This window comes from Monodelphis domestica, chromosome 3 (genome assembly GCF_027887165.1).
Source record: "Monodelphis domestica isolate mMonDom1 chromosome 3, mMonDom1.pri, whole genome shotgun sequence".
Classification (NCBI taxonomy): domain Eukaryota; kingdom Metazoa; phylum Chordata; class Mammalia; order Didelphimorphia; family Didelphidae; genus Monodelphis; species Monodelphis domestica.
Window position 1 is genome coordinate 345,530,997 of NC_077229.1, and position 14,246 is coordinate 345,545,242.

General features: G+C 37.4%; 1 protein-coding gene across 1 annotated transcript in view; it reads right to left on the bottom strand.

Annotated features, from left to right (window-relative positions):
* The window catches only part of PHLPP1 (PH domain and leucine rich repeat protein phosphatase 1), a 292,324-nt gene that overhangs the window by 147,034 nt on the left and 131,044 nt on the right, over nucleotides 1–14,246 (bottom strand). The window contains exons 2-3 of the mRNA XM_007486860.3: nucleotides 5,735–5,931; nucleotides 2,188–2,313 (exon numbers count right to left, since the gene is read on the bottom strand). Of these exons, the coding sequence (XP_007486922.2) occupies nucleotides 2,188–2,313; nucleotides 5,735–5,931 (323 nt within the window). The remainder of the gene's footprint in view (nucleotides 1–2,187; nucleotides 2,314–5,734; nucleotides 5,932–14,246) is intronic.

Sequence of the window (14,246 nt, forward strand, 5' to 3'; positions counted from 1 at the left end):
TAGAGTATATATACAACATAAAACACTTGCATGTGTTTTTTTTTTCTTTAGAGATTATCACACTAACATATTAGATTTTAAAAACATGTACTATCTTGACCTGTTACAGATAAGTTCATAATAATATTACCATGCCTGCCTCACCAGCATTCACATCTAACCCAACAAGGAGTGAAAATATTCAGGAGGTGCTTTATGTAATTTTTGGAAAGGTAATGCTCATGCTAAAAAGTAATTTCCAAAGAGAAAATAAACAAGTGGTTGGATTCTCACATACCAGCAGCCCTTTATAGCAATGAGTCAAATACAATTAAAATATTTGGGGGAAAACAGTATTTTACTTGCAACTAACACCTAGAAAGATAAACAGAAACAAACAAAAAGTTCCCTTTCAAAAAGCCACACAAGTTGAATTCTTAAAAGACATCACTTATTTGAGCTTGCTTCTTCTTTTTTGTTATTCTGAACTAAGTCTGTTTTGGTCCTTGAACAATCAGAAATTCAATTTAGCATTCTACACTACTGTTTGTTTCCTTCTGCATTCTATTAAGAAAATGATTTGTTATTCAGACATTCTGGTGTTATGGCAATCCATTTTGTGAATGCTTCCTTTCTTCTTATTGAGAAAGGAAAAGGAAAGAAGAAATGGTTTCCCTGGTAACATGAACTTAGCTATATTTTACTATAATTTTGAAATACCTTTGCATATAAGGAAGTGCAGTTGGACATAAAAGACCCCTTAAATTAAAAATATACACACTTCCCACCCACCTTCAGTTCCCCCAAATGTCCTACATGGGCCCTAACTAAACCCCCCCCTCCTACACTGTACCTAATCTGCTAACTTAGTATACAAATAACAAATACTCAAGAGATAGTTCCCAATATAAGAAGTCCTCTGAAAGGAAAAGTACATTTTTCAATCTGAAGGTTTTGTTTTATTAAACTCTCATTCTGGGATATAAACATGCCATATATTAAGACTTAACCTCTTTGGTCTGTTCCCTGTCTGGAGGTCTGGCCTCCTCCTTCTTTATTAATCTAAATGACCCCCCAAAAGTTGAAAGTTTTTGTTAAAGGAGTATAAAATCACAGGCATTCCAAAGGTGCTATCATAATGCTTATTCTCTGACCCTACAGTGAGTTTTTATCGTGGAATTTAAAAGTATTAGGCATAAAAATAGAGCTATACCCAAACAGTTCAATCAGAATATTATCAGATTAAAAAGAAAAACAGCCTTTCAAAAAAAATATTCAAAGCTTTTGGATTCAGTTAAAGTTTGTTGTGGAGTTGTTGTTTCTTTTTAAACATACAGCATGGGGTTTTTCCATATATAAAATGTGAATTCAAATGGCTATTTCATCTGATTAGTGTATGAAATGAAGAAGGGAGCTAGAAAGCTAAATTATGTGTATGGTAGAGAATTAAAGTGAGAAAGAGGAAAAGGAAACTATCAGACTCTTTTAGAATCACTCCAATAGAAAAAAACACCATTCATAAGCAAAGGATAAACTATGGGAGTGGAAACACCGAGAAAAAGCAACTGCCTGAATACAGAGGTTGAGGGGACATGACAGAGGATAGACTCTAAATGAACACTCTAATGCAAATACTATCAACAAAGCAATGGGTTCAAATCAAGAAAACATCTAATGCCCAGTGGACTTACGCGTCGGCTATGGGGGTTGGGGGGGAGGAAAAGAAAATGATCTATGTCTTTAACGAATAATGCTTGGAAATGATCAAATAAAATATATTAAAAAAAAAAAAAAGAATCACTCCAATAGTTTATAGGAAGTCAGCCAGAGTTAGAGATTTTAGGGAGGGGTTTTTAATCTAGATACTCAGTTTGAATCTTAACCAGGGACAACCACTTGAGTCCTCTCAATCTCATTATCCTTATTTATCTATAAATTAGGATGGTGATGCCCACCAATCCATTAGGTATTTGGAAGTATAAACTCTTATCACAAACCTGGAAAGCTTAAGATACAAACAACAAAACTAGATTATAGCCAACAATTAGCTTAGGAAAAACTTCAGATTTGCAAGCCACTGGCAATATTTAAACAAAGCTATGTGTTGCTCTAACTTGGTACTGGGAAGGTGATTCAAAGGTAGGATTATAGCTAGCTATTCCGGAGGCTGAGCAGAACTCTGAAGGTCTGGGAGGGGTGATTGCTTACCTTGGATACTTGTCGAAGCCACCTTAAGTACTCTGTAAAAGTATCAAAACAAATGTAATAGGTCTGGCTTTGAGGTCCAGAAGAACTGAAGGCTAAACAGTGCTGGTGCTTCTTTACTTCTTCAACCTGGGGGGGGGAAAAGGTAGACTAGTAATAAAGGTATGGAACCTATACTCAATCAGGAACCTAGCAAATAAAGAGATATAAAGGATGGTTTCCAGCATTAGATGGGTCCCCTCTGTGGAGGATTTTGAAAGGACAGAGACAAGAGTCTTATAGTATGAGAAGACACAGGTGGAAGTAAGTAAGTAGAGAACACATGTTTAAAAAACCATTTATAAAGAATGTGTGTTAAATTAAACCAAAGTTCCATAAGAGTTCCATTTCTCCTAACCTTGTAAACCACTCAGGTTTGCAAAAAGATTTGCATTTGAAGAATGCAGGTTATTTTCCATGGAGTTTCCCTATCTCTGGTGAAATGTTCTTCCTCTTTTTTTCTGCATGAAATACTGCTTTCCCCTTCCACACACTAGGTGTTGGTGTTCTCACTTCCTCTTAGAGAGACTTTTTTAATGTTACACTAAACTATTTTTTTTATTGTTCATATACTGAGAAGCCTACAAACATTTTAATTAAATTTAAGGTCCTCCTAAATTTTTATAAAATTCTGAACTTCAACAATTTTGCCATATATGATGTAAAAATTTAGTAAAAAGTCAGGTTTCCATTTGGGCATCTGGTCAAGAAAAGTGAAAAAACATAAAAAGAAAAAAGTAACAAATGTTCCAAAGAGTCAAATACCTATATGTTTTAGGGGAGAAATGTATATGCTCTAAGGAAAAATAAATTCATACTGAGTAAATGTTTATCACCTTAAATATTTATTGTTAAAGAGTGTACCTAAAGGTTGAATTTTATTAAGACTCATCATGTATCTCTCATTGGTCAAGGTAGACAAATGATGTAACACTGTACAGAGAGAAAGTGAAACTTACAATATTACCCTAGTGAACACAGATGGCTTGAGAGAAGAATAAACTATCCAAAGTCATGTTGGGAGGTAAGGGGGAAATGTTTTCTTTTATATGGGGGGAGCTGGGGCAGAGTCATATCCTCTCATTTTAGGCTTCAGCCCAAAGTAGAATTAAAAAGGAAATGAAAAACCACTTTTGAAAAACTACACTACAAAAAGTAAAGTATGCCCTGCTCCTTCCCAACTTAGATAACTGGCTTTTTAAAAAACCCAGATTTAATCACTTCCAAAGCTTACCTAGAACAGGTCTTACAAGGTTTGCCTGAGAAAAAAGGAAGCTATTAACTCCCAGTTAGTTCATTCAAATGTGGAAGATGACACAACAGTAAGGCCAAGATTAAGCACTTGTGGTCTATCCTGGCTTCTCATTTTGTAGAAAAAAGTTTACTTTTTATTTTAACCCAGCATGATGTCAAACACAAAATTCAATTTTTTTATTAGAAAGTGGCGTTTCTAGAAATAATGATAATTAGGTTCACAAAAATCCATCCAAAGAGCAAATGATCTGATTCTTGGATAAATATCACTCAAAAAAACTTTAGATGCTTGACTATAAATTGAGGCAAATTGGGAGGGAGTAGTTTCAAAAGTGATAATACAAACAGGCCTAAACTGGCCTAAGAAAGGCAAATCTGCTCTTGAGGTGAATTTGGTTAGTATCAGATTCTCTATGCATCAGGATTTTTTTTAAAATGGCACTTTACATATAGCAACTCTGAAAATAACTGATCTCGATGTATGGTTGTTAATAAGAAATATTTTAGAGAGTGTAAAATGAGAAGTTTTTTTTATTTTCTCCAGCTGCAGAATAGATAGAAGAGCCTCTGTGCATCCTATTCTTAAATCAAAGTGTCTAGTAATCAGGTGTTTGCCAACTGAAAAATAGTTACTTTTAGCAACATTTGATTTGTACATTTTCCTTCTTCCCAATTTATACACACACATACACACAAAAGGGAAAGTGTCAAATGAAATCTCTTCCTCAATGCCTTTCCCTATCCATTACAAATAATCCATTTTAATCTCTTAACCTGCCCATCAGCACATAGTCAAATTACTTTAAATCTAACATCATTTAAACATAAAAATAAATTGATATTTAATTCAGAATTCATCCAGATTTGTAAGGGCCTAGGCTGGAAATACAAAGATGGCAATAAAACAATCCCTGCATTTAAGGAACTTATTTTGTAAATGGGGTAGGGGGCGGGGAGGGGGGGGGGAGACATGGAGATATGATATGTACAAAGAGAAGGAATGATCAGGTAACGTGAGGAAAAGAACAAAAACGACAGGTTTCAGGAAGATAAGGTCTGGAAGGATAATGAAGATGAAGAGGAGCTACATTCAAGGCAAAGGAAAATGCCAGGTTGAGGAAGAGGTATTTTATCCTAAAAGGAAAAAGGGTTTTGGGCATAGGAATATTATTACTAGTTACTGAGTCTGAGAAAGATTATTTTGACTGTAATGTTGAGAATGGATGGTTGAGAAGACAATAAGACCAATTAGAAAGCTATTATAACAGTAGAGGTAAGAGCAGATAAGGGCTGGTGGCTATGTGAGTAGTGGCTGATCAACTATTAAGCATCTGAGTGCCTACTAGGTACAAACCAGATAAGTCCAGAAAAAACTGCTGAAATCCTCAGAGGGAAGGCCCTAAGATTAAGGAGACCTGAGAAAAGCTTCTTACAGAAGGTGAGGCATTAGCTGAAACTTTAAGGAAGTCAGGAGGCAGAGAGAAGGGGAGAGACTCCCAAGCACAGAGACATAGCCAGTGAAATGCCTGGGAGTGTCTTGTGGGAAGACAGTGTTAGTAGATGGCAGAATATACTCTGGAAGGAAGGAAGGAAGGTAAAAGAAGAGTGCAAAAGGAGGAAAAGACCAAGTTCCAAAGGGCTTTAAAAGCCCAGCAGAGGGTTTATATTTGGTCCCAGAGGTAGCAGGGAGTCACTGAAGTTAACTGAATGGGAGAGTGAGCCATCATTTGAAGATCAGTGTAATAGCAGAGTGCAGGAGGGGCTGTAGGGGGAGAGGCTTGAGCAGGGGCACCTCCCATAGACTGTTAGAGACAGAAGGAAAGGAAGCTGTGTGCTGGAGTGGTGGCATGGTCAGAGGAGAGGAGTCCTTTATAGGAGATCCATGGCAGGGCTAGGTAACAAAGATACCCAGCCAGTAAGGTGGTACAGTAGCCAAAGTACCTGACCTAGAGTCAGGAAAACCTGAGTTAAAATCAATAAAATGCTTCTTAATTTTTTTTCTAACATAAAAAAAAAATTTAGTTCCTTTGTCTAAAGGACCATAACAAAACAGCCAAATGCTTTTCCTGAGGGCCAGTCTCAGTCATAGACCTTAACAACAACCAGCTATCAGAGCAATCCTTCGATGGTGTTCTGGTTACCAAGGGAATTGGGTAAGAAGATATGGATTTGGTTAACACAGATTCATTACCACGGTTCAGAAGCACAATCATTGTATACTATATTATTATGATGATTTTTTAACCATACAACTTACTTTTCCACCGATTAGTGGGAGGACATGCATCTTTCCAGTCAAGCTGTCTTTCACGGATGACACAATCAGGCATGTTCCACACAGGATAACTTGGCGTCTTGTCCATCGGTTCACTGGTAGCTGCATTTTCCCTTTTCGCACATTGTACATTCCTGAGAGCTGAATCCGTTCGGAGCTACCAGTGCTGTGCGGCTTTCCTGAAACAAATGGAAATATTTCAGCCTAAAATATTATACCTTTGTAAATTCTTCTGCATAGCAAACAAGTTACATAGTGATCAAAAAAGAACAGTGGCATTATATGACAACAAATTTGAAGAAGACTAGACATGCTGTACACATGAAGGCTCTGAGTTGCTTTACATGCACTCTGCCAGTCATATTTTTACTTTTGGTAAGAAAAAAACCTCTTTCTCAAGCCTCTGAGGGGGAAAAAGTCTCATTTTACTTTACTGCATTCCCCCACCCCGTTATGCCCCTCCAAGCCAGAATTTAAGTTGAGAAAGAAATGCCTTTAAAAACCCGAATCAACTGCAAAAGGTAAAAATAAAAGGTCACAAATCTTAGGAGGAAGTTCATAAGGGAAAAAAATGACTAGATTTAAAGGCCCAGAGTTCAAATCTTAGATCTAGAATTTGCCATCAACCCTGGGCAAATTACTTAACCTTTTTGAGTCTTAGTTTCTTCACTTGTAAAATGATGGTGTTAGACTAAATGATCTCCAATGTTCCTTCTACCCTGAAATCTATTATTTGTGTTCCTATGAAACTAAGGACTGGTGAATAAACTTCTAGTCATAAGCATGAGAATAACATTAGAGATCAGGCATTTATTTGTAACTGATTGATGTCAATGGTATTAGCAGCTAATTTTCTTCCTAAATGAACATTGTGATTATTCGCTACTAATATGAGGGGAAATGGTCTTTTTAAAAGGCAACACTACTTCATCATTACAATAGCCCATGTTCCCTCACATGGGTGCTGTGAGGATCAAATAAATTAAAACGCAAAAAATGTTCTGCAATACTTAAGCAACTTAGTTGGGTGGCTCAATGGATAGTGAGTCAGGCCTGGAGTCAGGAGCTCCTGAGCTTAACTCTAATCTCTGGTACTTCCTACTTGTGTGACCCTGGGCAAGTCACTTAACCCCAATTGCCTAAACCCTTACTGCTCTTCTGCCTTGGAACTGATACTTAGTATTAAATCTAAGACAGAAGGTAAGGGTTTAAAAAAAAACAAAAACTTGAAGCAGCAGCTACTATTGTTACTATCACTACCACTACCACTACCACTACCACTACCACTACCACTACCACTACCACTACCAACCACTACTACTACTACTACCACTACTATCACTACTCCACTACTCCACTACTCCACTACTACTACTACTACTACTACTACTACTACTACTACTACTACTACTACTACTACTACTACTGATACTAACTACTACCACCACCAGTCAAGAGGATATCCATGGTTGGCTTTTCCATGTTATATTTATTTTTTTAAAAATCATATACATAACGGGAAGCCTTTAAACCAATGTGCTATTGAGTTTCTTCTTTAATAGTAATTAAAATGAATTTTTTATTCTACCATTCTAGGCTTTCCTTCTACACACATACCATACAAATATGGAAATTAATTTGGCATAATTCCATTTAGGCAAGTCCCATGACTGGAACAGAAAGGCTACTGTAATCTATATGACACAATAGGCAGTTGTATCAACAATTGAAGAAGTACTTTCCCCAGTTCTAGGCACGACTATATACTACCAGGAACACTGATGTCATGTTCAGAAATAAATTTAAAGAGAAAGAAAAAAATCTAAGAGTCAAGCTAAAACTTAAAAGTGAATTTGGATTTACCCATCCATGTAGGTGAGCACATTTAACAAAACAGATTTACAAGTACTTCTTGTTATATCAAGCAACATCAACTTATTCTATATTTTTATAAATGACCAGTCTGTCAGTGAAGGTGACTATCCCCCACCAAAATGTCCCTTACTGACAATCCCTTGAACTTTCAATCTCCTGAACTCCAACATCTTGAAAAAGCTTAAACAAGCAGCAAGGCTGGCAGCTCCACCATTCCTCCTGCCTCTCGTGCCCTAGAACATTATCTAGCTTCATGGCAAGGCAAAAGCTCCTTAGAGCTAAAAAGAGCCTTAGAGAACATCTGGTCCAGCCCATTCATTTAAGAGTGAAGCAACAAAAGCCTAGAGAGTGGAAATAGCTTTCTTCATGTCACACACATGAGCAGCAGGGCCAAAGAGCATTTAAAAACCAGCCACAGCTCTTTCATGTATTCATATCTGATTTTTAAATTCCCTTCTTGGCTTAAGTGATAGTCATCCATCAAAGGAAAGTACTTTATTCACAAATTGTATCAAATGAGATAATATGTATCAAATGCTTTGCAAACATTAAAGTGCTAAGTAAATGGTAACTAGTGTTACCATTATTCATACAGCATTTCTAAAGTTTATAAAGCCATTTTCTTATACCAATCTAGTAAAAGAGGACATTTAAGCATTAATGTTTTACAGAGGAGCAAGTTGCCTTGCACCAAGCTAACAAAGGAAGGAAGCACTGAAACTAGGATTTGAATGCAGGTCTCCTGATGAAGCACAGTTTTGTAAAACTGAAAATCTGTTACCCTAAAAAAAGAACTACATTTCCCAGGAGCCCATTGACTTCCTGTCATTAAGTAATTCCTGTAGATAAGGGATATTAGATGGGGACGTGGAAGGTCCAACCTTTTTAATACCTCCGTAAAATACAATATTTCTATTATTAGAGATTTAATTTTTACAGTTTCCTTCATCGAGAAATGGAAGTAAAGCAGGGAGGGATCTCAGAGGCCAATGTTTCCAATATCCTTGTTTTACAAATAGGACATAAAGTCTCAAAGATTTGTCCAGAATCACAGTTGGCAATTGTCCAAAGTGTAATTTGAACCCAAGTCTTCTAAACTCTAAATCTAGGGCTATATCCATGACACCACAAGAAACTGCGTCTTCAAAATGTAAATATTCCCACATTTAAACAAAGGGGGAATGAAGTAGACATCACAATGTAGGATTAGACAGAAGCTGTTTTTTCCCTCATTCTGAAGAAAGTATTTTCAGAGAGGAGCAGAGCTTAAATTCAAAATCTAAGAGACACTGAAAATGGAGAGAAAGCAGAAGCATCACACTGTGAAGACAAAGAGGAAACTTAAGATCATGAAGGCCTACCTCTTCTCCTTGCAGACAAGGAAACCAAGACATAGAGTGGGTACAGTACAGTGACTTGTTTACAGTTATTTGAGTACCAGCATAAGTAGCTAGAACCTGATTTCTTGGGATGGCTGGTCCTGGACTCTGCCCAACATACCTTGTGGGAGCCAGGAGGTGCCGTAGAGTGAGCACCAGGTCTGGAATCAAGAAGCTCAGAGTTCAAATCCAGTCTCAGATACTTATTAATTATGTGTCCCCTGAACAAATTATTTGATGTTTCCTTCCACTTCCTCATCTATAAAAGAGGGGAAATAACACACCTACTTCCCAAGTGTGTTGTGAAGATGGACTGAGATCACTGTAAAGTGCTTGGTACCTAGTAAGCACTCCATATGAAAGCTAGCTATGCTACTGCTATTATTATTATTTCAAGAGAAAGGAAAAACCCAAAGAGAAAATAAGGAGATAGCAAGGAGAAGAGTAGATAAATCTGTCCCGGGGATTGGTGATAGTTTACTCACATATTTCCATGACCACCGATAACTGATCTAGTCTTTGAAGTGGCCTGTTCATTACTCCAAGACATTAACAGGGATCTGGTGGATTTAGAGAAAGACATCTAATCCAATCTTAAGGACTCAAAAGAGGCAGAACAGATCTAAGCACAGCTCATAAGTCTGGGTCTATCTCACCTTTTGGGGATCTAAATCTAAATGAGGACTTCCAGTTCTGCCTTACATCCTTCTCCTTGTCTCTCCTTCAGTGATGGAGGTCAGAGCCAAGACCCAGCATCAAGTTTTTTAACAATTGATCCCGGGGGATAAGGGTTGGGAGTAGGCAATGTATGCCTGGGCATTCACCCAGGTATATCCTTCTCCAAGTCAGATTTCCTTATTCTATTACATAAGCATCTTTATTTCTTTTCTCTTCTTGCCAGCTCTTGGAACCCTTGGTTCAAAGAGGCAGTTCTAATTGTCCTAGGCTCTAAAAAACATTGGCATCTGCAGCCTCCATGCCTGCCAGCTTAAAGCAGGGACTATTATGATAACTTTCATTTCAGAAAGGATATTCCAAACCCTCCAGGTTGGTAACATTTCTTACATGATCCCAGGAGGAGACAGATGGCAAAGCAAAGACTTAGGTGGATCAGAGCCTGAGATATGAGCTCAGCACAGGGAAATAAAAACACATTACGCTGAAACTCAACTGGCAACCAGTGGATAGAGAACTTGATCCTGTCACAACCTGTTCAGTGATGGCCAAATTGAAGTGATGGAGGTGCTCCTAGGAAGTTGTGGCAATTCAACATTTACATAGCAACCAATATACATATACCTTGGGCAGCCAGACCCCCAAATCTCCCAGGAGCAAACTCATTACGAAGGAGGCTAAAGGTAAAAAAGAAGTTAGAGCGATTAATTTCCTAAAAAGGAAAAGGATTTCAAGTTTCTTTTTTATATAGAGCATAATTTTTTTGTGGCTATGAACTTTGAAGGGCAATAATCTTTGGGTTTTGCCTGGAAAATTCTGAGGAAAAGTTTCTAGAAATCTAGACTAGTAGGTAGTTTCCTTGTCTTTTAGGAACTGAGGATATCTATTTTCTCTTCCTCCATTGCAAAAATCTGCTAGTTGGGCCAAGCCTATAGAAAAATCACAATTTTCAAATATAAGATGGCTAGATTTTCTTTAAAGACAGCAATACATAGGAAAAATTTTAAAAGGAGCTGGATATCTGAATTCTTACTCTAAAGAAAATGAAAAAGAAATGGTCCTCCAAAAGGAGATATGTATATAGAGAAGGACCCAGATGGATATATGGACTGGTGGTAAAAAAAAACAAAAAAACAAAAAACTCACTTAAGGACCTTCTCAGGGTCAGTGAAGCACAAAATCCCTTAAGACTATATTAAAACACAAGAATTAAGATTATTTTGCAACTAATGGTTAGGGAACTGATAGTCAAGATCCAAAATGTCCCCAATTCTACAGATATAATTCTCCACTCAACTTCTATGCCTCTCTCATGAGAGAGCTCTTCTGATCTTCCAAAACCTTCCTACCAGCTCCCAGTTCTTATCTAAACCCCAAAACCATCTAACTAACTATCTAGACTAAGTATCCCAGATTGTTTGTTAATCAACTAACCTTAATTGTCTCTAAACAGGCTATTTAAGAATGGACTCACAGGTGGCCTGAGTTCTTCCCAAGTCTGGTGTTAACTTCTTAGGAAAAAAGCCCCAAGTCCCAGATGCTAAAATCTTTGGATCACTTCAGCTAAATTGACACAGAACTACAGTGAAAACCAGATCACCTAGGAATCTTCTAAACCACAGGAACCTCCAAGGTTCTCCACAAATTGGTCAAGTCACAGTAGCTGTTCTCCCTTCAAGCTCAGGGACAGTAAAACCAGCAAAGTGTCAGTTAACTCCCAAACCTTTTGTCTGCAGTTCTTCTAGAGTTTTTTCCAGAATTCATGGCTAAATTTGTCTCTCTCCTCTTTTAAAGACAATTTTGCATTTTCCTTATCCTTTATCTCTCTATTCCTACAAAAGAACTAGAGAAAAGTGACTAAAAAGCCAAAACAAGGGCACTCTCCACTGGGAGTGGGGCCACAAGCAAGAGGCTATCCCTCAAATCTAGGAGTATGTGTGTATGTGTATGCATGTACGGACATATATGTTTGTGTACATGTGTTATACAGGGTGTCCCAAAAGTCTTAGTACTATTCTAGATTAAAATTCTCTCAGACTTTTGAGATGCCCTATATAATACACATTCTGGTACCACCCCAAATACATATTCAAACACATCAATCCTTCTCCAGATCCAAGGAGAGAAAGACTGAAGGAAAACTTGACAGAATTCAAGAATCCAATAGGCTCAAAAGGGTACATTTTCCCCCATTCCCAATATTCAGATTCTAAGTGAGCAGAAAATTATAGTTTAAAATTAAATCCCTTTATCCTTTCATTTAGAGACAGTGTGGTATGATAGACAGAAAGCTAAAAGTTCAGAATTCAAAAGTCTAGTCTTTGACCCATTCTGGCTGACCAACCTTAGGCAAATCCTGTAACTACTCAGCACTCTCAGGAAACTCTTGGATTGTAAAGTAGAGACAAAATAACTTTGCTATGGTGGGGAGTTTCCCCATTGAGAGTTCCTTACTTCAATTAAACCAATAGCTAGTTAAAAACAAGCAAATAAACAATCACAAAACCCTTCCCAGAGATCATAAAATCAATGAACCAGGGCTCCCTACAGCCCATTCTATAGTGGGAAACTTGACCTATTTTATATTTGTTCCTGAAATTGTGTTCTCTTAGAAGCTGATTTGAGATTCCTGTGATCAGGTATTAAATTTGGGAAGGAAAAAAAAAAAGGAAAAAAATTATTTTATTTAATCATACAAATGGAGGCACAGGTCTAGGTGCTAGCCCTCTAGCCCATCTATAAACAATGGGAAAATAGTCCTTTCATCTTATAACTAGGCAATTGCTCTCAACAAGTAGGTGGTTATGTTTCTTGGACCATAAAATACCATTTCCCCCAAGTTTCTTGTATAAATCAAGGGCTCACTCATTCCCTCCCCCACCAATAGAATGAAAGGAAACTGTATGCCAATCTATTTTTTTTAAGTAAACAATCATCATCTACCTGACTCTCTAAACAAAGTTTCTAATGTTGAAGTTATTGTCATATTTCTACTTCAGGATTAGGGGCAATAATTGAATGGCCAAGTCTAATTATTCCATCTGTGAATTACTGAGGGGGGTAGATGACTCCATGAATAGAGAGCTAGGCTGAGTCAGGAAGATCCTGAATTCAAATGCAGCCTTAGATGCTTCCTATCTGTGTGATCCTAGGTAAGCCACAACCCTCTGCTTGTCTTAGTTTCCTCAAATGTAAAATGGGGATACATACTAGCACCTACTTCACAAGTAGGTGCTGTGAGGATACAATAAGATCCTCTGCCAAATGCTTAGCCGAGCACATAAAAGGCTTGCCCCTTTCTGTTCTCTGTATCTTCCTCTTCCCTACTATGGAGAGGGGCTCCATAGTGAGCATTTGACAAGGATTTCTTATACTGAATTATACTTCTGTCTAGCTGAATCAGACCTTTCTCCAACAGTCTGTACTGACCTACTGATATTTTGCTTCCTCTTACTATCTGAACTAGGCATCACCCCAGTCTTCCCAAACACCAATATGAATGACCTGAGGACCTTTGTTCAATATGACTGGGTTAAAAAAGTAGACGATATGGTCTGCTATTGCCTATAGGATTTTGGCCAAGTAACTTGACCTTTCTGGGAATAAATTCAATTCAAGAATCTTTAATTGTTATTTCAACATTTAACAGATACCTAATCCCTGTAAGATATGATGAGGAGGTGATTTCTAAGGTCCTACCTAAGTAGCAAGCCTATGAGTAAGGTTCTTAAACTGTAACTGAGGAAATAATGACAGCACATGAAATCAATCACAAGTCCATAAATAACAATTTAACATAATGAGAACAAAAGTACAAAAAACCTTGGTAAATGGAGAGCATGTGAGAATTATCAGTATAGACTTTATAATGCAGGCTCTGCATTATTACAAATTGGGTCTGGAGGGTTGGGGAGCTGGGAGGCAGAAAGGCAGGCAGACAGGCAGACAAACAGACAGATGGACAGACAGACAGGCAGGCAGACCCACAGACAGATGGACGGACAAGGTGAGGAAGAGAAGGCGACAGTATGAACACAGAGAAAGGGAGAAATGAATCATGAGAAAGAAGAGAAAATCTTATTATCTCTGATAAAAGTTGGCCTGATTTTTTTAAATAAGGCAACTGACTAAAATCAGGTACTTGAATTACAATAACAGGCAGTCACAAAGTCAGAAATTTGGGGCTTGCTACATATACCTTGGGAAAGACTCCACATCAGGTCTAAGTTTCTTCTTCTGTTAAGTGAATATATTGATCTAAATGACTTCACACTGGGTCTAAGTTTCTTCTTCTGTTAAGTGAAAGTATTGGTCTAAATGACTTCTCAAGCCCTTCCAGTTCTGAAATTCTATGATTAACTGTTCTCTAGATTTCAATTATCTAGACTCATCTTGTTGCTACCAAAAGAAATTACATTAACAATTCAAATTTTAAACCAATAACAAATAAAAATATATTTGGCATTTATAGTGATTCTATAGAGTTCCATCCATTTAGAATACAGAGATCAGAGCTCAATCAATACTGTTTTATTCTAACGTGTATGTTAGACTGTTTTATTCGT